The 23925-nt window shown below is 38.7% G+C and overlaps 1 protein-coding gene across 2 annotated transcripts; it reads left to right on the top strand.

Moving 5' to 3' along the window:
• The first annotated feature begins 1014 nt into the window (after window positions 1-1014).
• Window positions 1015-21055, top strand: LOC119409947 (polycomb protein SCMH1). 2 transcript variants are annotated; one of them, XM_037676852.1, is made up of 17 exons: window positions 1015-1098; window positions 1612-1759; window positions 4156-4217; window positions 4415-4492; window positions 4646-4716; window positions 4816-5050; window positions 6840-6928; window positions 7183-7429; window positions 14492-14736; window positions 15335-15505; window positions 16821-16947; window positions 17183-17383; window positions 18127-18297; window positions 19343-19465; window positions 19961-20083; window positions 20497-20630; window positions 20814-21055. In XM_037676852.1, the coding sequence occupies exons 3-17, from the start codon at window positions 4193-4195 to the stop codon at window positions 20931-20933; spliced, it is 2160 nt and encodes a 719-aa protein (XP_037532780.1). In that variant the 5' UTR covers window positions 1015-1098; window positions 1612-1759; window positions 4156-4192; the 3' UTR covers window positions 20934-21055. The 2 variants fall into 2 exon arrangements, with proteins under 2 accessions (XP_037532780.1, XP_037532781.1); XM_037676853.1 differs by lacking the exons at window positions 1015-1098; window positions 1612-1759 and having other exon boundaries at window positions 4148-4217.
• The last annotated feature ends 2870 nt before the right edge of the window (window positions 21056-23925 follow it).

The raw sequence follows: 23925 nt of genomic DNA on the forward strand, positions 1-23925 counted from the left end.
GAATATTGGAACAAGTACAAGGAGTAAAACATACTCACTTTAACTTTATGTTTTATTTTTATACTTAATAAATTTTTCCACAATTAAAAAAATACATAGGTCTGCATAGTTAATAGTTTTTATTAATTAGAAAACTACCCCCCAAGAATCTGGTCTTAGATATTTTTAGCTTTATAATGTCATCCGTAATGGCCACAAAAGTCTCCTCCAACAAACCTAACATGGCCCGTGGGCCACCAGTTGATAATCACAGTTGTGGCAGGTTGTTGCAGCTCTGATCACTTTTAATTTAGTGAACGAAGGCGTAAAATGGCTCTTTTGATTGTAAAGGTTGCAGACCCCTGCACTAGACTGAGGAACAACTTCTACCCTGAAGCTGTAAGACTCGTAAACCCCTAACCAGAAAAAAAAAAAAAAAAATCACTGTAGTGCCACTTTAATTGGACATTTGAGACTATATTTGTGCTGCTGATTTCTTACCCATAAGCTGCTATATTCATACCCATCTGCTCTGCTCACAACAGACTCATATTCAGGCTGCTGTTTAATACACTTTATTTATATTATATTATTATTGTTTAGTTTATATCTTAGATCCTTGTATACTGTTTCTTTTTTATATGTTATATTATTGCTATTTTTTGGGTGTAACCAGGAACTTGAGTACACAATTTCATTCCACCTCATGTAACGTGATGCGAATGACAATAAGTCTCCTTGAACTTTATCTCAGCAATCAGTGGGTAAGAAGTGACGTATGGACAGATCACCAGTAAATCACAGCACAATAAACAAAAACAACAAAAAGGTACATATACAATCATAATCCAAATTTACAGCACATTGCAGTAAAACTGTTTACTAGATCGTTGTTACTTGCGTGTAAAATATAACATGTTGAACTTGTAATACCACCTTCTGGCCGTCAGGGGTCGCTGTTTTACCTTTTCTTCATTCCTCAGCCTGACTACCTGCCTTAATGTCCAAGAAGAAATACTGGCTTAAAAACACGCGACCCCCTCCTCACTGTGTGGAGAAAAACATGGCGGGCAAGCGCTGAAACCTACATTAGAAACAAATTCAAACGTTACTAAGAAGGTAAAAACCGAACCAAGTCTCGTTTTGGGTCCGGGATGAGCCCCGACTACCTTTAGCTGAACTCCCGTTTTACTAAATGATAATATTTGGCGCTCGTTTAAAGAGCGCGTGAGCCACTTAGCATGCTAAGTTAGCATAAAGCAGTGAGCAATGGGCATGTCGATGTGCATGTGTGCAGCGTAGCGTCTGTATTAATGTCGCGTTTCAGTCTGTGGTGTTTTCATTCAAGTAATGGGGCACTGTTAAGTCGGTAATGAGCGATAAATGGCATTCTTGACACGCTGTTGCCACGAACAGTTTATGTAAACATACGACGAGAGGGCGTTGTGTTGGCTGCTTGGAGTTATGAATGGAGCTCATATTCTGATATGAGCTGCGATAACCTGTCAACTGACAGAAAAATATAATTTCATGTAGCTGTCAGACAAATGAAAGCGACTATCGTCACTGTGTAAAAGGAAGAAGAAGAAGAAAGTGTGCTTGCAGGAGTCTAAACGCCTGTCTCCCTGTCAGTTTTGCAGCTTTGACAACAAGGAGCGAGGTCACTTTAATTTGGACGCCATCCCCTCTTGGCGGAGGAAAAAAAAAAAGGGCGCACTTCTGATGAAGGGAGACTCATCCAGAGAGGAAAAACGCCGACACACGGTTATGAAGTTTTAAGGTAAACACGATCAAATGAACTGCCAAGCTTACAAATGTCATTCACAGTGGATCCTTTGTCCTCATTTCGAGGCGAGAATGTATTTCCTGGTTAAATGCAAATAGCTGGCATGTTGTGAACCTCTTTACGTCTATACAGAAGTCTGTTGCCAATAATCAGTCAATGCAAACAAATATATTTAGTGTTTTCTTAATGTATGACTATATTTTACATACCACACTAAATGAAGCACTTGTCTGACCCTCTGACCTTACTGTGTGGTAAAGGGAAGGGGTTTGGAAAGCAGGAGATAATACTTGATGTCCTCGTATCTAAACTATTCTGTTGTTTTGTGAAACTTCTTTTGGCTTTTCCGACTTCAGTGGTCTCCACAGCGAGTCATCCTCCTCCATCTCACTCTGTCCTCTGCATCCTCTGTCCTCACTCCAACTACCTCCATGTCCTCGCTAACTGCATCCATATATCTCCTCTTTGTCTTTTTCCTGGCAGCTGCATTTATCACATCCTTCTACCAATATACCCACTGTCCCTTCTCTGGGCATGTCCAAACCATCTCAGTTTGTCCTCTCTAACTTTATCTCCCAGTTGTTCAACCTGTGCTGTACCTCTGATGATCTCATTCCTAATCTTATCCATCCTTGTCACTCCTAAGGAGAACCTCAGCATCTTCATTTCTGCCACTTCCAGTTCTTTCTCTTGTCTTTTTGTCAGTGCCACTGTCTCCAAGACCATACAACATAGCTGGTCTCACCACTGTCTTGTAAACGTTTCCTTTGACGTTTGCTGCCACTTTTTTGTTGCAAATCACTCCTGAAACTTTTCTCCATCCTTTCTGGACTCGTTTTCACTTCTTTACCACACTCTCCATTTTCCTGGACAGTCGAGCCCAAGTACTTGAAGTCCTGCACCGTTGTGACCTCTGCTCCTTGTAGCCTCACTGTTCCACCAGCCTTCCCCTTTTTTGTGAAACTGTTGTTACTGAGGAAAAACGAGACTTGCTCCTATTAAAGGTACTCATTATAAAGTCATGACTGATTAAAAAAAAAAAATCATGAAGTAATAACTAAAATCTGCATATCACTTCTCATATCATTATCATCGAACATTGTTAATATGTTCTTGTGTGTAATATGTAAAAATTGCAAAAAGAGCTGAAGTAATTCAAAATAGGTCTACAGTACCACGATTACAGAAAAAATGCAGACTATTTAGATCTAATGGTACATGTTTATGCTTAGATTTGGTAAATGAACTATACAGATTTAATAGACATGTTAGGCTGAAACAGTAAATTTATCCGTGTAGAAGTTTGGCAGCTGCTTGTGCTTGAATGCCGAGCTCCATGTTTGGCGTTCTTCCTGCTTGATCCTTGGTATTTATTCTTAAAAGCTGTGCTACTATAGTTCACGAGACTTTGAGACATCGGATCTTGCTGACATTTGAGAAGATCTTTTTCTAATGGACCATTCATACTCTAAAGAGAAACTGCAGGGGAGAAGTACTAATTCTCCCACCGACCTCCCCCTGCAGCACACATCACGTAAACAGAATCAACACAGACAACATGGTTTGCAGTCTATCAGTTGATAATGGAGTTGTTGAAGGAGGAAGAGCTGGTATTTTGTATGTTAACTGAGGAGATGCACTATTTTGTACATTTCTACCATTGGTCACCGTTAGTCAGTACAGTCATGGAGAGCTGCCTCTGTCTCCTCCGTGCACAAAGATGGTCCAATCTCCTTCCACACGTTCTTTGAATACCCTCATAAGTTTTATTTAGTTTGGCGAGATACAGTTTCAGCACTTTGCATGGACTATAAACAAAGCTTTATTCATTCTTTCAAGTTTATTAACAGATTCACTCTTCTGTTTACACCCACGTGTCTTCTTTAAAATTTTACACGTCCCAGATTCCGTTAATTTCGTTTATCCACACAGACTACGTCCATAATGTATACGTGAATCTCATGATTCAAGTTTTGTTGTGGTTGTTTTCATTGAGTGTGGACCCACATTTCAGAATTGCATATTAATGTATGGAAAACTACTGAAGAACTGCATTCGGATAAACTTTTTGTTTGATTTAATACTTTGCAATGAGTACCTTTTATGCTAACCTTTGCATTTAAGTCATTATCATTTTTAATTATTGTAATTAAGAACTTTGCATGTATATCAGTGAAATAAATAGGTGACACACCAGCAAGTCATTGAGTTATTTTGTGGTAAGGAATTTTTAGGATAATATCTCTATCCTTTACTCCATTTTGTATTTTCTTCAGTTTGGCATTACCACTCATAGGTGACATGTTGTGCATACATGATAAATTTTAGTTGAAAATTTAAAGTATGATTTAACATTTTGAGGTGTTTTGTGTGTATTTTCTTGTTCTTAGTGTGACTGAGTTGTTATCTGATCCAAATTAGTGGAGCATGAGGAAACCTGTGCCACAAAAACGTAAGAAGTTGTTTATTATCAATTATGTTTTTTTTTTAATCCATTACTTTTCTCATTGTAAGTAAGCAAGCATGACATTACAAATAATAACAGCATACTTGTTAAACAGTGAATGTTGCAATTATTGCAAGGTATCATGTAAAAACTAGTGTCAGTTGAAAGATTTTTTTTTTTTTTTTTTTGCTTGGCTCCTGCAGCTTTAGAATGGAAAGATACCAGAATAATCAAGCATCCTCGGAGTGGACGGCCCTCCCGAGTGCCCTCCGAGTATCAAGGTAAAAAAACATATTATGTTGCGATTTATAAAATAAGTTATGTCTCATTTGAAAAGGACTCGGCATATAATGATTTGATTTTTGTTTTTTGTTCATCTTAAAGACAAAGTTTCGTTCAAATGTTCATAATAGAAACCTGGCATTTTTCTGCAGGTCACTTCAGTTGGGAGAAGTATCTGAAAGAGACTGGTGCTGTTGCTGCTCCTTCTTCCTGTTTCAAACAGGTGATCCCATTGGGCAATCCTTGTACTTTTTCATTCATAATTTAGCCTTCTTTCATTTCTGCTCATGTTTCTGCCTCTTTTCAACTATTGCTTATGTAGAGTCTCACACCTCCAGTCAATGAGTTCAAGGTGGGCATGAAACTGGAAGCCCAGGACCCACGGAACACCACGTCCACCTGCATCGCCACAGTGGTGGGCCTGACGGGCTCGCGACTTCGGCTGCGTTTAGACGGGTCTGACAATAAGAACGACTTCTGGCGCCTGGTGGATTCTTCAGAGATTCAGCCAATTGGTAGCTGTGAAAAGAATGGAGGCATGCTACAGCCTCCACTGGGTAAGATCACAACCACAGATAAACTTCACTTTACACCATGACTTTTTATGCTATTGTGAAAAAACATGATTCTTTAAGTTGGGATTTACTGATTTCTGAAGATATTTTGTTTTTTGTTAGCATACTGTTTTATAAATTGCCTCTGGAGGTCAGTGATTAGTCATAAAACTCCTGCAGCATTAAGAATCGTAGAATCAGAATAAGCTTTATTATTGCACTGAGATACAACGAGAACATGTACATGCAGTCGTCCAGAAGATGGACGGAGTGCTTGAAGCTGCTGCTGCTCTAAGCGCGGCCTCTCTTATCCTTATCAGATAATAATCTTAGATAGGAAAAAAGGGAGAAACATGAGGGTAGGTAGTGGTATTACAAAAAAAGATCTTTCACATCTTGTCTATCAGGACACGATTTGAGACATCAAAAAACTCTACCAGCAAGCACATTTAAAGCATGATTACATTTGCATTTGACGTTGAGGTGTTGAGATTGGTCTATGAGTGCTTTTCAAATCAGCCACAGTTTCTGAAGATGTTGTTTCAGCCAGCAGTTCTGATAAGCTTGCACAGAAAGTTCTCCGGGGGGGGGGGGGGGGGGGTGCGATAGATGAAGCTTTTGTCCTTGGTTATCCATGACCCAGGAGAAATTTGATAGTCGGCCCATTCCGAGGCCGTCGAGAGTTAGATTCAGATAAGCTTGATTGTAGATTTTCTTCAGGCAGACAGGTTACTTTTTTCTTTAGCCTTGAGTCCATCTGGACGTTCTGGTTCCAAAATAGCCTAATTGTGGGATTCCATTCCACTGATCCATGCTATGAGTCTCCCTCAAGGTCGAACCCACCGCGCTGACGAGTCGCAGAAGCCGCAGGTGGCCTGCGATTCTCATAAATCGCCTCCACCTTACGGTTTAGCTCGTAAACCAGTTGATTTAGAGTTCCTACAGCACGGACCAAACCTTCACACTGACTCAGAAGCTTTTCCATGGACGAAACTGCTGCCGATGTCTTCTTCAAAAGTTGATAAAACAGAGCCCCGCCGATGCCAAAAAGCAGAGTCCCTGCTATCATAACTCCAAATATGTAAACGTCTTCAACATCCTCCTGAGACAGAACTGAGAGACACATCATCTGCCACACTCCCCACGGATCCATGACGTACCCCACAGGTGTGTTTCAGCTGGACACGCTGGTTCTCCAGGACCTTGTCGCTTTGATGAAAAAATCTTATCAATAGAGTTGAACGTCCAGGATACCAGATCCATAATCTTCTTAATTTACGTTCGGGAGATGTGAACCAGGCACTTCAGACACACAGAGAGCAGAGCAGGAAGAAGAAAAAACGGAAGCAGCCACCTCGATCAGAGCCAGGGAGGAAAAAAAAAAAAGATGTGATGTGTATTTCTACAAAAAGATCTGAGGCCTTCTGCGTAAATTATTTGTTGCTGCTTGCTTTCATTTAATTGTCAAATTTAAAATTCTATAACAAATGCCATTAATAGATCAATAGATTGTACTTTCTCAAAGTAAATTAGATTTTTGTTTTATTTTCTTTTATGACCAGCAGTCCAAAACCAAAAAGGTTTATCACCCATCCTCATAAAGCAACTAATATTCTTACAAATATAGTCTGAATAAGGAAAGAAACATTTTTATCCGTGCTAAACTGCAAGGTATGGTAATATTTGACAGGTTACCAAATAACTTTGTTCTGTCTTTGTATGGTTTGTCAGTTTTTGTTTATAATAACGCAAAGTTAATCATTCACCATCTTCAAATTATCTTTCTATTCAGGTTTCCGTCTCAATGCGTCCTCTTGGCCCATGTTTCTTCTGAAAACACTAAATGGTGCTGAAATGGCTCCATCTCGCATTTTTCACAAGGTACCTGTACAAGGCTCACAGACCTAAAAATGCACTGAAAATTCAAAGTGAATGTGTTATTTTATTGAGAAAGTCAAACATGATTGTTTACTAATCCTTTGTGTTCACAGTTTATTTATTACTTGTTACAATCTCACCAATGTGTTCAGTGTTTTTGTGTGCATTATTTTTTCGTTGCTACAAATGACTAACCTCACACTTCAGTGCACCAACCTCCATTCCTGACCCTCTCTTTGTTTCCTGGCATTACCCAGCAGGAGCCTCCCGCTCCAGAGCAGAACTCTTTCCAGGTGGGAATGAAGCTGGAGGCAGTGGATCGGAAAAATCCACACTTTATCTGCCCGGCAACAGTTGGTGCGCTGCGTGGAGTGGAGGTGCTGGTCACCTTTGATGGATGGCGCGGGGCCTTTGATTACTACTGCCGCTATGACTCGCGGGACATCTTCCCAGTTGGTTGGTGTACCCTCACTGGAGACAACCTTCAGCCGCCCGGCACCAAAGGTCTGGACTTTAACTTTTAAGTGTTGTATGGGTTTAGTTCTGGAGCAGAACTTGTACCTCAGTGATGTGGGTAACCTTTTTTTATGCAACTTGTGGAGTTCAGCAGATGCAAATTTTGTTTGTTGGTGTTCATATGCCATATTTTTTGCTGTATAAGTCACAGTTTTTTGCATAATTTGCATGCCCTGCGACTTATAGGCTGAAGCGACGTATTTATGGATCTTTTTTCCTTTTTTATAAATCAATTTTTGGCTGAGAGATGACCGTTTACATTCATTCTGACTGAAAAAATTGAACACTACCATCTTCAGCCGCTAGATGGCACTCGAGTAGTAAGACATGCCATTGTATCATGTAATAGGTAAAAGTGGCTATTAATGACATAATCGGCTTGCCATATTCTGCCACTGCCGTCTGTCTGGAGCAACTGAATCAGCTTCATTTCGCTGCACCGCTCCGGCGAAATGCAGCTGATTTGACCGTCAAAGTGCATTTATTAAGTAAAAGTTCAATTGAGACACACCTTTACTATAAAGTTGAGCTAACAAATAATTGTTTTTAGGTGGTTATCTTGATAAATTTTGAAGAAATGTACAGCAAGTCGTCCTCTGCGCGTTCATGTTTCCACGTATCGGCTTTTGAAAATGCAGCTGATTTGACCGTCAAAGTGCATTTATTAAGCAAAATTAGACTGAGACACAGCTTTACTATAATTTTGAGCAAACAAATAATTGTTTTTAAGTGTTAATCTTGTCAAATTCTTGTTAAAGTCCTCCCGTGCACGCTCCCACAGCTGCCATTTGGCCACTAATCGATTTTAGGCACAACACCGGCACACATTTCCAGGTTGTCAGCAGTGACGTGTAACAAACACGTCAGCGGTGACGCGTAATAGATGCGACGTGTACGGCGAAACAACATATTTATGGATTTTCCACTTTATTAGACATATTTGGACTGATGCGACTTATAGGGCGGACAATACGGTACTCAATATTGATGTTTAGAGTAGCTAACTTTATATTTTCTTCACAAGGCGCAAACTTTTGGACAGTACCGGTATTTAACCTGCACTATTGTTACTTTTCATAAGTTTGGCCAAATGAGATCGAATGGTCTGGTTACTTTTTTTTTTTGTATCAACACCCCCTCCTTTTTTAACCGGTCATAAATTTCAGTATAAAACAATACATCTGAGGAAAGACTCAATTTAATTCAAGAATCCCAGTAGACAAAGGTGTTGCTAGGATTTTATTTTATTTTTCTCAGAAAGAAACCATCAGACCTGCCTTGTTGCGTGAGCTAAATGTCCCTTTCAGTGTGTTGGTTTTTGATGTTCTAGGAGTGTTTACTTCATTGAAGATTTTATCAAATAGTAGCACTTGCACTGTGTAAAGGAAGTCTTAAACCAAAAGTCACTGTGTGGTTATTCAGACTCAAGCCTGTGATGGGGGAAACATATTCACACAAACTGCACATATAAACAGTAGTGACAGATTTACCACACTCCCAGGGGAACTCAAGCTTCACACCGCTGAAAACCCAACATTCTTCCTGTGCTTTTGTTCAGGCTAGTACATCATAAATGAACATCTCTAGTATCGTCAGAGCTTGACGATGGAAAGAAAGCCGGAGACGGAGCTGTTTCTGCTTAGCTCCCACAGCTTTGGTTTCAGTGCCAAAGCCAAACAGACTGATTGATGCCAGAGCTGCCGTACTTATCAGGAGTGGGGTAGAAATGAGCAAATGGTTATCTTGACCTAACACACACGAATGTTTGAAAGTGCTTCTTTCCCCTTGACATAAATACAAATGTTTTTTTATTGTTCCTGTTGAGATTATTAACTTCACTACATTCCCATCCTGCCTCTAGTTATTAATCAGTGAATGTGCAGCGTGAAAACTTCAATATAGCATTCCTCATAATGTATAATAATAATAAATTTAGTAATCGCGTCTGCATAATCTAACCCTATAACTTGCCTGGTTTTAGCTGATCAATGCATTTCACATGTCCAGCTTTTTTGACAATATAGAAGAATTTGATAAAGAATGAAAAAAGCAAACACCATTTTCAGCCGGTCTTCATTCTGCCACTTTTCTCCTAAAGCAGTCCCTTTCCCCGGGCAAAGACTTCATAAATGCTAAAAACAGATCGATGTAACTCGTTCACTCAACGTGGCCTTGGGCTAGCTTTGTCGTCTAAAGCTCTCAAAGCCTCATCAGGTCTAAGAAATGTTTAATTGGCCAAAACATCTAATCATTTAAAAAAGCATGAAAACAGCAATAAGGTGGTACCAAAGTGCAGACTCGTCATAGACTTTTTGAATTACACTCAGTTCTCAGAGAGTTTGCGAGCTGTTCTGAGCTAGCACGCCTGTGGTTCTGCTTGTCCTCTAAAACACTGTTTCCAACACATCTGATTGAACTTTGTGATAAATAGTTATTTCTGTTAAGCAGGTGGGTCGTGGTTCGTCAAAGCTGTTCAGAAGTGGTAACTTTGTTCATTTTTAGTGTGCAGCTAAGCTACAGCAAGGGCTTGGAACAGGAGTAAATCCATTTATTGTGCATGAAATGTCAAAGAAAATGCAGGGTTGAAAGTCCTCACTCCGCAGCATGCAGTGGGGTAAAAAAGAAGAAGGGAAATGGGGAGGCAAGGCTTGTCTGTGTAGCCTGCTAGTGTTTTATGACGCTCTGGCAGCCACCCAGTTGACAAAGTAGGCCATGGCGTGGTTGAAACAAGCTTCGGTGCCCCTCCACAGGCCTCTCTTTGGCACTCTGGGTCTGATTATGCCCGTTGGAAAGTGTTACGCTTACAGAGGAGATGGAAGCGAAGAGAAAAGACAGGCAAGTGGTGTGAAAGGTGGATTGTTTACATTGTAAGTTGATGGTGGGAGGAGAGAAAAAGAGAAGGGTGGAAAAAGAACGGAAGGAGGAGCAACTCAGGAAGAGTGGGGGGAAAAACAGAGGACGAGGCAGCAGGAGAGGGTGAATCTGAGGACAATTGAGCAGACATACACTTTTTTTGGACTTTTGTTTGGGCTACAGGGTGAGTAAAACTAATTAAAATGCATTTGCAGTTATTGAGTCATAGATGAAAAGCTCTGTAGAAGTCGAGTTGCTGTAATGTGAAGCGGGCAGTGTTGCTTTTGTGAACTCAATGAACTTGGTGCACTCCGAAAGAGGCGGAGGGAAAAGAGATGGCTTGTTTAAATGTGTTTGACTGCGTTTGCAGCTCTTACAATCAGTCGTAACCTCAAACTCTTTACACCTTTAGCCATGTTATTACGAATTTGTCTTAATTGTTTCAGAATCAATCGCTGGAATCTTGTTGTTCCTCAACCTTTGCTGTGACTCCCGCATGAAAAGTCGCAGCAGCATGCAGGCTGAGCTTTGCATTGATTGGTTTGCGTGCATGTTTAAATAAATACAGCCCCACAGGCCAAGACCTGTGCTAATGAATGTGGCTGTAGCTCATGAATCTGTCTCTGGACATGTACATGAGAGGTTCATTGATTCAGCGTTAATACAGTTCAATTTATGTTCATGGAGTTTGTAGACACTTACAGTTTTATATATATATATATATATATATATATATATATATATATATATATATATACATATAAAGCTAAATGTCCTGACAGTGTGGTTTCTTTTTGATTTTCTGTGCCCACATTCTTGAGATATTGCCAGTTTTGATGGCTTTCGATATTATTGCTTTGTTTTATGTGGTAAATATTGTCCCTCTTCAACGTTTTACCACGCGTTTACTTGTTCCTTCAGTTGATGATGTGATTCCTAAAATGCTCACCCATCATCTAACAAAGCATGTGTTCTTGGGAGGACATTTGGGAGATAAATGTCAAGCCTGACTCTGCAGCCTGCAGCTTTCTTCTATATTAGGGTTTAATCCTAAAGAAGGTGTTTGCACATTTTCTTCATTTTCTAGCCAAATTTGGCTATGAGGTATCACAAGAAATTGTTTTAAACCTGTTTTCTTTGTATGGATGTAGGTGGTTGTGCATCACAATTTATGGCAGATTTTGATTTAACATTAACGTTGTAATCAGTGGTGGAGAAAGTACTCAAACACTGTATTTAAGTATAAGTACAAATAAACAGACACAACATGTACTCTAGTAAAAGTACCACATTAACGTTTTTACTTAAGTAAAAGTAAGTAAGTACTTGCGTTTAAAAATACTTAAAGTATTAAAAGTAAAAGTACTTGCTGAATGTATTACTTTTCTACATTATCATTAAGTGTGCCTACCGTATGTATATTTTCTGTAATACATTAATAGTGTTGAGTCATTTTAATGAACAACACTGCAGTTTTATTGTGTTTCCCCTGTGACACAGTTCACACTTGGACTTGTGATTCTGTGTCAGAATTTCAGGGATGTGTTAAATACCATTAAGCAAAATAAGAAAGAAGAATGATTATATCTTTGAAAGTTTTTATTTAACACAAAGTAAAACCAATGTGTCATTTTAACTGCAGTAAACACATTTAAGTAAAAGTTGTCTGCCTGAACAAAAGGAGCATTATCCTAACAACGGAACAGACTCTGATCATTTCAACTCCAGTTTGTCATCAACTCTAGTTAAAATACTGTCCAGTCGACCTTGTAATGGGTCAATAGTGAATATTTTAACTTCCTGACACCATTTTCAAAACTTGGACCTGAGTGTCGAGACATCTCATGTCTCCTGTCTTAACATCCCATGAACTGACACATTTTAATATTGCAGCAAGAATGTCTTGATTAAGTTTAGAATAAGTTGGTGTTCAAAGTTTTTTTTGAGTCCAGTCTGTCTCTTTTGGGAGATAAAATCTGTCCTGCTGTCAAGAACGGCTTGTTTATTTAAAATAATCAAGCGCGACCCGGACCGAGCCTTTAGTCCAGTTCACTGAGCAGGACCAGGCCACCTGGAAATGTCCCGGCGCGCCTGATGGCCAGTCCCCCCTGCATGCTGTACTGAATGGTCATTCAATAATCTTTCAATAAGGCCATGGGTGGTGTGTATCTTCTGGCTGACTCTGTAGTGGAATCCACTGGAATGTTGGGTATGTTAGCGTTGCTGTGGCTGCGTCCAGCTCAATGACATATAGGCCTGTACTAGAATATACGACATTGGCCCAGCTCTTCGTGAAGGTGGATCTAATGTTACTTGCCCACTTTGCAGTGATTCAATGGACCAACTCGCCATCGGTTACTTTCAAACTAACAAACAAATAAAAAAAACTGCAACACAAATGTCATTTGTAACGCATTATAGAAGTGTAGTGGAAAGTACAGATACTTAATGTAAAATGTAGTGGAGTAAAAGTCGAAAGTACCCATGTTTTTAACTCTACTTAAGTAAAGTACAGATACATGGAAAATGTACTTAAGTACAGTAACAAAGTAGTTGTACTTCGTTACATCCCACCACTGGTTGTATACAGTTCTCATCGCATTAGTACAAAACTGTCCTACATACTTTAGTTGGTATAATTATAACTTTGCATAGGGGTACATCAATTAATGCTTAATTTATTTATTTATTTATTTTATTATTTATTTATTTTTTTTTTTCATTTTAAAGCATGATTGCTTATAAGTACCTGTAGTTATCAGCAAGTTAGACTAGAAAACATATTTCATTCCAGCACAGCTTGTGAGACACAGTGCCTTTCTTTCATGCTGCAGGTTTATTCCCTAACAGGAAGTAGTTACTGAAGGTAACTTTTACAAAGTGTTGTTTGGATGCTAATCAGTGAACTTAATGTAAACAGACAGGGAGTTGCAAGCTATTTGTTTTATGATCTAAGCCCGATGAGACAAATCTAATATGTTTATCCTTTAATAAGTATAAAGTGTTGATGGCAGTTTTGGAGCTTTGAAAACAAAGAAGAAACCAGTGGGTACCATGATGCAACTTCTTGCTCTTTTTCTTTCTCTCTATGTTAGAACAATGAACCGTCAGCAGCTTTATAAGTGAAGGTCGTTCTAAAAAGAACATTTCTGCTGATGGTTTGACCGTATGCTGCTGAAAAAGCTTGAGTGCAGAATAGTAAATGGACTGTACTTATATAGCGCCTTTCTTATCAAGATACTCAAAGCTCTTTACAATCTGTGTCCTCGTTTACCCATTCACACAGCACTCCACTAGATCTCTACAGAGCTAATTGAACAAATCATTCTAAAGAGACTGATCAGTGGTTTATCACATTCATACACCAATGGGACACACATTGGAGGCATTTAGGGTTCAGTGTCTTGCCCAGGGACGCATCGGCATGTGACTGCTGGTGGATTCGAACCTCCAACTCTTTCATTGTAGGACGACTGCTCTAACCACTCGGCCACAGCCGCCCATAAAATAATAACAAAGTAAGAATTGTAAAAAGACATACATTTTTCTTGCTCATTATTGGAGACCTATATTTGAGAAAAATAAGTTTAACTCATAAATGAGCAGATTATGAACCATTTTCCTGCCACAAATGCCAGATGAATATCACTGACAATTTATTTTTTTGCATTTATGAAGGGAGCCATAATATAAACAAGTCAGACGAAAACTAAATGCAGTGGTACATGAAGCTATAACTCTTAGCTGCACATATTTATAATACATCTACCCAAATTGCTGCTTTAAACATTTTCTCAGCTTATTGATTCTTTATTAGGTGGCTGAGTTGGGAAAAATATATATATTTTTTGTCCACATGCAATTCCTCTGGAACATTTCTAAAAAAAAATAACATTTTAAAAAAAGGACTGGGGAGCATATATACTCAAGACTAATATTTAATATTAATTATGTTCATTTTAGGGAATGACTCAACTTGATACTTCAAAATGCTACTTCTCAGTGAACAGCAGCTGACTGTTTTATTTTTCAGAAGGTCATTTGTATTTTATATGAGTACTTTTTGAAGAGTTGTAGGATTTTGATTTAACTAATATCTGTTATTCATGTCATCTGTGAGGCACAATTGTGTCACATATTAGTGATGGACTTTCATCTAAAATCGCATTTTCCGTTTGTCCATTTCTACCTATCCAGCTGTGTTGCCTAAGAATCTTGGAGTACTGACAGACGGAAGTGAGGAGAGCCCAGCAATGAATCCCACGCCCACTGTGGGTAGACCTCCAGGTCAGAGAGGACGTAAGTCAGGCCGCGGAAAAATAAAAGTGACGAGCTCCTGGAGTCCAAAACCTTCTGCACTGGTAGCTCAGAACATTCAATCAGAAAGGGGGTTGGAGCCCATCAAGATCCCCAAGAAACGAGGACCTAAGCCTGGCAATAAGGTAGGCATGAAGTGGCTTTAGGTCAGAGCATACTTCTGCATTCGTCCTGCATTATCCTTCAGACACACAGTGACATGTAATAGCACGTTGCTGCCGCTTGGGGGCAGTGTGAGTTAATTTGGTTGTGTTTACTCTTGAGCTTTGCTCTTTTGTGGAAATAAAAGTTGTAATGAACAAAGCTGTGTTTGATATTGGTGGGAAACTGTTAAGTAATATATATTGTTCACCTATACTCTGTGTTTTCAGTTACTGATGTTTTTATTTTATTTTTTTATTTATTTTGTGGGGGTGGGAAGTAAATTGTTGGACTATTTAGCTAATGGTAATTTAAAACCAGTCAGTTATTGAATGACATGTATCATCTGTGAACATTGTGCTCCTTTTGCTTTTTGTAAGTACAAGAAATCCAGTTTACATTGGTTAAATACCTAAAATTCTTTGCTCAAGAGTTTTGAGGAGAGAAACAAAAAGGAACAAATATACAACTGTTGATGGTTTATACATTTTACTTGTTTTTGTTTTTACTTTGGGTTTCAAAACACAAGTGATAAAGTTGTTTCCTTGGTTGATCTGTTTAAGCTTTGTATTTTCTTTGTAGCTGGGCTGGGCAAAAAGAGCTGGCTGGTTGGAGGAGGTCATGGCTGGCCCCGGACGGCCCAGAGGCAGACTGGTTGCCAGTTGGGCACAAAGGATAGCTCTGCAACAAGCCCAAGCTCAGGCAGAACTTATAAAGATGCCAAAGAAAAGAGGACCCAAACCTGGCAGCAAGGTAGATGTCCTGGAGAATGAAACAATAAACCTCACATTACACCTGTTGGTTGCATGAAAAATGTTAATGCAGGTGCATCTAAAAAAAAAAAAGGTTGAATATCGTGAAAAAGTTTTGGTCAGTCATTTCAGAAAGTGAAACTCGTATAGATTCATTACACTTACAGTGAAATATTTCAATGCTTTATTTTTTGTAATTTTAATGATTGTGGGTTACAAATAATGAAAAGCCAAAATTCAGTGTCTCAGAAAATTAGAATATTGTGAAGAGGTTCCATTTTGTAAACTCTGGTGTCACACCCTGATCAGCTGATTAACTCCTAGACATGAGCTACAAATGTCTCATTCCTCAAGTCCAGCCACTCCTGAAGCAGAGACGTCAGAAGCGTCTTACCTGCTGAGGAGACAAATAACTGGGCTGATGCTCAGCGGTCCAATGCCCTCTTTTCAGATAAAAGTAAATTTTCATGTCATTTAGAAATCAAGGTCGAGAGTGGAGAGGCCCAGAATCCATGTTGCTTGAAGTTTCCACAGTCAGTGATGGTTTGGGGCCATGTCCTCTGCTGGTGTTGGTCCACTGTGTTTCCTGAAGTCCTCAGTCCACGCAGCTTCTACCAGAACATTTTAGAGCTCTTCATGCTTCCTTCTGCTGACGAGCTTTATGGACATGCTGATTTAATTTTCCAGCAGGACTCGGCTCCTGCCCACACGGCCGAAGGTACCAAAGCTGGCTGTGGAATATTCTAATTTACTGGGACACTGAATTTTGTTTTTTCATTATTTGTAATCCATCATCTTCAAAATTACAAGAAATCAAGACTTGAAATATTTTACTCCGTTTGTAATGAATCTATATATGATTTTCACTTTCTGAAATGAGTGACAAAAAAAACAAAACATTTTCACAGTATTCAATTTTTTTAGATGCACCTGTACATCAAGAATCAGCAGAAGTGATGGAGGATTTGTTTTTTTTATTATTATTACATACTAATTTTGTACATTTGCTTGTTCAAGCTCGTTAAATTTATAATCACTTAATTGTTGGGAAACCAATCACTTGTTTTATTTATGTCTTAATAAAATGTAATGATCTAATATCTGTTATTCATGTCATCTGGATAAATTACAAGATTTTCTGGTAATGTTCTGTTAGTGTTTTGATAAACAGATACCACTCATCTGGTAAAATATAAAAATCAATAAAACATAAGTGCCACTATGTGCTTTATTGTGAATATCTTATGTTTGCTGATTGTAGTTTATTATTGAAACACCAAGTGCTGTCAGATTGTAAAATGTGTATCTTTACACAGAGAAAACCTCGAGTGATACCCAATCTAGTCCCTGCATCTCCCACCAGCAGCACCCCGGAGCCAGACACCAGCACTGTACCCCAAGACAACGCCACCATCCCCAACTCTGCACTACAGGCTCCCACAGGTACCCATCATTCCCAGTCTGAGGCATCAAACACATTATCATTAGAAACAATAAATATATTAAAGACTGGCTCAGTTTGTCGATGTTTCTGCTGTTTTATTTACTCATACTGACAGTAACCTAATGCTGTCTTTCAAAATACTGATAATAAAGAAGTTTACTAATCTGGTTGTGAAGTAGAGCTGACATGAAATGTCTGTTCAGTCAAAGTTGACAGTTTTTTTTTTCTTCACAGTTTGTGTGTACCTGAATAAGTATGGCAAAGTGGGACCCCACCTGGACCAGAGGCGTATCCAGCACCTTCCAGATCACTTTGGTCCAGGTCGAGCCTCCTCAGTTCTTCAGCAGTGTGTTCAAGCTTGTGTGGACTCGGCCTACAACCAGGGTTCCGTCTTCTCCTGCCTCAAGTCTGGACAAGGAGGCGAGGTCATTTCAGGTGAGGACTGAACCTGAAAAGACAAATTGTACTGGACACTATATCTCTTTTTGTCCAACAAAGTTCAGTCAGGTCATCTGGACGGTTTCTTTTGTTGCTGAGATGTTTCATCCTTCATCCAAAGGACTTCTTCAATCGGAGAAGCCACCAAACACAACTCCATAGTAGAAAAAAACAGTTTGCTGGTGCTAAGATGGCCTCTGGGGCCCGCCTTCTCCTTTGTCATCTGGCTGAACTTTGTTGGATTTTATTCTTGGATTATTGAGCATGAACTTTGGTGTTTTGAACCACTTTGGCATGACTGTCTCAGAGGATTTGACGGGGGAGAGGGCGGGCCCCAGAGGCCATCTTAGCACCAGCAAACTGTTTTTTCCCACTATGAAGTTTTGTTTGTTGGCTCCTCAGATTGAAGAAGTCCTTTGGATGAAGGAAGAAACGTCTCGGCAAGAAAAGAAACCGTCCAGATGACCTGACTGAACATTGTTAGAGTTTATACCTGGATTATTGAGCATGAACTTTGGTGTTTTGAATCTCTTTTTGTCTTGTTGTTTTATTGCTATGGTAATTTTAAAAACCAGCAGGAGTCCAGTTTTTTACTGCTGTCCAAAAACCATTCAAGAAAACTTGTTCTCACAACGAAAATGTTTCATGGGTCATTAACAATTTCACTTGTAAGACTAAAGTTTGAAGCTAAACTATTTATTTACTATTCTTTTTTTTTTGTCGTTGTGCGCATTGTACAGCCTTCTTTGACAAGCAGCAGCACACCCTGACACTCCCTACAGTCAGCAGCGTCACCTACGTTCTCCGTTTCCTGGAAAAACTCTGCCACAACCTTCACTGTGACCCTCTGTTTGGCAGCCAGCCTGTAGCCAGAGGAAATCTGCACTACGACAGTCACTCATACACTACAGGTCAGGAACGGCTGCGCTCTAATGGTGTGTTCTCTGCTTCTACACCCAGATAATGTGTTGACTTGGTTGTTGGCTGTGTTCAGTCTACTGAAGCTGTAAGCACAGTGCTGCTTGTCCAGATGTAAGTCCGATTGAAGGTGTGCAATAAAAAACATTGAGGTGGTTAGGACTTTTTTTTTTTTTTTTTTTTAAGTAGAAAAACTTCAAAAGATTTTCCTGCTTTGTTAGCGTCTGTGCTGGTCGTGTGACTTGGTATTGACGTTTTTTGAATAAGCAACTAGGCAAAATAATTCAAGGATTCAAGGTTCTTTATTGTCATTCGCATCGCATGTGGTGCATGAGGTGGAACGAAATTGTGTATAAATAAGGATCTAAGATATACGCTAAACGAACGCCCAACAGTACGCTAAAAGATCCAAGATATATGTTAGTCCCTAACAGTGCAAAACAATACACCGAACAACAGCAGCATGATTCTTATAGTTCGGTTTGGCTATAGTTTACACGCTAATGCGAGCGGAGTCGGGCTCAGAGCCCCAAACTAACATATTTAAGATTTATTTAAAACGTGCAGTAAAAATACAGAAACAAGGCGCCAAAAAGAAATAAATCTACAGCAGCGTGGTCCTACTGGCAGAGTGGTTCTGATGACGGTGAGCTAATCTTAGCAACATGGTCCAGTTAGCAGCATGCTACTGCTGAGTCCACTGTAATGTAAATATTAATTGTTTAAACACCAACTTCTTCACTTATCTCTGACCCAATTTCTTTTGCTGCAATGCTGTAGAAAATGGTGACTTACCGGTAATACATTTTACACTAAAGTTGCCTATTAGTGACAAGCAAACATACAAAATGATGTATTGCATAGACTCTATTTGCTTATTTCACTTCATAGATTCCGTAGGAAGTAGGATGAGAGTTTGGGCCACTGATTTGTATCTTTTATCACATGCAGCTTCTTCCATCTTGCGTCATGGATCACAACGGTCTCTAGCTACAATACATCAGCTGCTTTTCTGTTCTCTGTGTGTCGTGGTTTTAGAGAGAAGACGTTTTGGAAACAGTCTGACCACAGGCCCAGGCCAAAGCACCAAGCACTTCCATCGGGACTTCAACGGTTCCCTCTCTCAGAAACATGCAAAAATCCCTCGACACTCTACTAATGGTATGAAGACCAGTACAGTTTTATGTCCAGTCTGCATCTTTGTATTCTTATGAAAGTAGGGCATAAACCCTGATATTAAATACAAATGACGGTCCCAGAGATGTAACTAAAAAGCCGAGCATTATCAATCTTTCCCATCAATTTAATTTGTGTTGCTGTGATCAACCCTAGGTTTGATTAAAGTTTCTAAATATAATATATCTAAGTTTTGTAGTTACCTCTGAATTCGTTAAAACGGACTGCTCTGACTTGTCCAGTTAAGCTTTAACAATCACATAAAACAAGTAGTTAAATACGTCCTCAGAGCTAATATCTCCTCTTGAAACACTGATGTAGTTTTTACTGAAGGTCTTAACACGTTCGTAAATCAGTTTTATTCTCTTAGAGCATTTTCACTGTGATCGACTCTGTGGAGTCGACTTTCTCCATTTTGAATTGTTAAATCATCTGCATCATAATTTGATTTGACTGGTGAGGCTTCTGTTCGGTCCACAGGCGAGCCTTTCAGTGAGAGCACTGTTGCAGCACCAGAGCACTTGAAGAAGATTTCTGCTTCCCCAAATTCTCCAGGATTGATCAGATCACCTTCCAAACTGCTGCATCATAACAGCTCCACAGGTACGAGGGTTAGACTTTCAAAAGGCTTAAAGGCTCTCAGACTTCAAAGGCAGATGCACCGTGTTTCTTGGACTCTAAGGCGCATTAAGCGAAACAAAACGGTCAGACAAGTCGAACTTTATTCAACTCATTCACTGCAACTCTCAACATTGTTCAGTTGAAACATAAAATACAAAACAATACAAATTTTTGAGCGCCGTGCACCATATAAAATCAGTTCGAGGTCAGTAAGCACAACCAGAATTAATACATAAGGCTCACTGTTGATTTTTGAGAAAATTAAAGGATTTTAAGTGTGCCTTATAGTCCGAAAAATACGGTAATGTTTTAACGAATCTTTCTTCACAATTAGAGGACCAAGTCAAAACAGCTTGTGGTTTTAAGAAGTTATATTTGGGCTTTTTCTGTTGCAGGTTCAGGCAGTTTTCGAGAAAGCCCCAGGCCCAGCAGTCAGGATCCGAATCTGTGGACTGTAGAGGAAGTCATGAAATATATTCGAGATATTGACCCGGTGCTAGCTCCACATGCTGACCTCTTCAGAAAACATGTACGTATATATATATAAAAACTTTTAAAATAACTTCACTTGTACTTACCACATAAAATCTTAATCAATCCAATAAGTTGAACACACTGAGCATGCATTTTATCTTTTATACTTTGAAGTGCAACTTAAATAGGTAGATTTTCTAAGTAATTCAATAAAAATCCGTTTTGCGTTTCCTTTCAGGATATTGACGGTAAAGCCCTCTTGTTGCTGCGCAGCGATGTGATGATGAAATACATGGGTTTGAAACTTGGCCCCGCCCTCAAGCTCACCTTCCACATCGACAAACTCAAGCGAGCTTGAGGAAGACGTCAACCAGCTGCAGCCTTCAAAAAGGCTTTCCTGTCACCCCAGCTCCCATTTCTGGAGCCAGTATAGCATGCACTTCATATCAGACATACTGTGTACTGACACATGTAGCAACTTCCAGCTTGTTCCTGTATCTGATCGCCATGTTTCCTTTGATCTTGCCTCATTTAATGAGGAACGATCATTTTGTGTAGCACAATCCAACTTTAAGGCAGCATGGAATATCCATTTGTTTTGCATTTTTAGTACAACTTGAAGATTCATGTGAGTATTTCAGATATTTAAGTCTTTACAGACTGATTTCACTATGTTACATTCAACCTGTACATTTCATATTTTTTACTTCATAAATATATGTACTAGTATTTTTCAATATTTGGTGTTTTGGGTTATGTGAAACCCTGAAAGAAAACACTTCACTCATCCCAATAATTGGGACATTTTCTATTAGTCTCAGTTTGAGGCATCGTTTTTGCATTTACAAGATAAAATTGTGGGGGGAAATAAAAACCTGTTTTATAAGTGTTAAATGATTAACTTTTATTCTACAAATACTGCCACAAGGACTCAGTTTTATTATCATATTCTGAATGTTTACAATGCTTTGTCATTTATGTTATTTGTACTTTTGAAAGTTTTTTATACTATAATGTTTGTATGTAATTAAAAATCATACTCAACATGTTTAATAAATTCAGCTGTTCTGTAATGTTAACCCTTTTCTGTTAAATCTGTTGCACAAGTTTTTGTTCAATATGTAAATTAAATTATCTGTTTATGTTGCTGGGTCATTTTGTATAAACTTATTGATCACAATGACAGTTACATTGTAAACTTACAGCTCACCAGCAGGGGGCAGCACAAACACATCACGTTTTATTCAGGGACAGTGGCGGCTCACTGGTGCAGTACGATGGGGTGGCCATCTCCATCTGCTTCTGTTTGATCACGTGATCTTTTTATACTGTAGAAGAGCTACTTCATGTGATTGTTCTCATTATTAGTTGTTCTTCCATTATGCACTTGAGTTATTTCATTAAGTTACAGCTATTAAAAAAAAAAATCCCCCTCAGGTATGTTTTAGGAATGAGAAAATAATTTGTGTCTGAGTTGTTTTTTTTGTTTTTTTTCCAGTGTTCAATTACCCTTTTCCCCCTGACAAAGCTGTGCTTGCTCCTTCAGCAAGAAATTCTAAACCCATAATTATGCAAATACGGCTAATTTTACATACAAGATGTTTCCTGCTTGATTGAAGAGCCATTTAAAATGTTTGTGCAAAGAATGCTTCAGGTTCCTACATCCTACTTACATAAGCTGCGTATTCAGCCAGGAGTGACTTCCAAATCATGACAATAAATTTGTGCGTTTGCATTCTGGCAGGTTTAAGGAAAAGGGTGTTTTTAGCAAAAAATGTTGAAAAAAAGTGTCAAACGTTATTTCAGAAACAAGTTCAAAAAGGGGATAATACATAACCACTGTAACAAAATTATATTTAAAAATCAATAATGCCTTTTTTTTTTAAATCTCATGAATTAGTTATTCATCTGTTTTTAATAATAATATCTAAAACAGTTATTATTTCATACTGCCCATTTAAATTCCCACCACAAATTTGCAGTTGCATATAAATTTGAATTGTGACATATATTCTACCTTATTTTTGCATATCAAAGCTGGGCTTACAATTATTTTCTGGTAAAATAAAATAACTAATAAGATTTAAAACATGTAATGACTTGAGTATGATCAGTCACTGCACGTGTTTTCAGGATAACCTACAACAAATGATCAAACATCACTCAGACTTTGTGCAGCTTCTGTTAATTTCCAGGTCAAAAACAAACGAGTCTGTCAATCTGATTGTATCCTGACCTTGTAGAAACAAACAACTTTACCATCATATTCTACTGGTAATGTCAGTAAAATATCCTGCCCCAGGGCAGCAACACAACACTCTGCAACATTTTTGTGGACTCAGGTAAGAGTCAGCAGGATTTGGAGCTTGTAAACTCATGTTGGTAAACGATTCCAGAGTTTAAAAGTTTGTAAATCAAGTTTTGTCACCTAATGAAAAAGAGTCAACTTGAAGATTCAAGTTTGTGCGCGTTTCCAAAATATAAAATGTGTTTCTTTAAATTAAAAGAAAAAAAGAAAAGCATTAGTAGAGTCAAAAATGCTTTAAAATAACTGTTTGCAGAATAACAGCTCCCAAACCTTTGCTAATGAGTGATGAGTAAATGTAAAACAAACCGACCAATCAGACGACAGATAACTTCACCCCTGCAGTGCCTGAATGGTCCAGACCCCACATCTCAAATCTCACTCGTCTGAAATAAATTTAAATTCTAAAACATACATTGAGACAAAAATTATTAATTGGCCCAAAATGTCTGAGAAATCTTTGTGCACGTTGACAAAATGATCAAATACCTGTTGGAGATAACGCAATGAATCATCTGTTTGGAGAAATAAAGTTGAGTTCTGCTGGACTGAACCAACGGTTTGATCTGGGCCAAGACCAAAGTGGACTGCAATAATCTTAAAACATCTATAACATCAAAGCATTTATAAATTGTTCTTGCTAAAAAAAAATAAAATAAAAAACTGATGCATGTGCAACGACTTTAAAATACTGTTTGCATGAAAGAAAATGTTCTGATTGAACTTGACAACAGTCCACTGTGAGTTCGCTCACATCACTTCATCTGTTCAAAGAGTTAACTGCAACAAGTAACATCTTCCTTCTTCATCCATCCATCATCCTTCCTTCCTTCCATCCTTCCTTCCTTCCTTCCTTCCTTCCTTCCTTCCTTCCTTCCTTCCTTTCTTCCTTCCATCCATCCATCTTTCCTGACATCCATCCATCCATCCATCTATATTTCCTTCTATCTATCCATCATCCATCCTTCCATTCATCCATCTATATTTCCTTCTATCTATCCATCCATCATACTTCCTTCCTTCCTTCCTTCCTTCCTTCCTTCCT

This window comes from Nematolebias whitei, chromosome 5 (genome assembly GCF_014905685.2).
Source record: "Nematolebias whitei isolate Nwh7 chromosome 5, NemWhi1, whole genome shotgun sequence".
Lineage (NCBI taxonomy): Eukaryota > Metazoa > Chordata > Actinopteri > Cyprinodontiformes > Rivulidae > Nematolebias > Nematolebias whitei.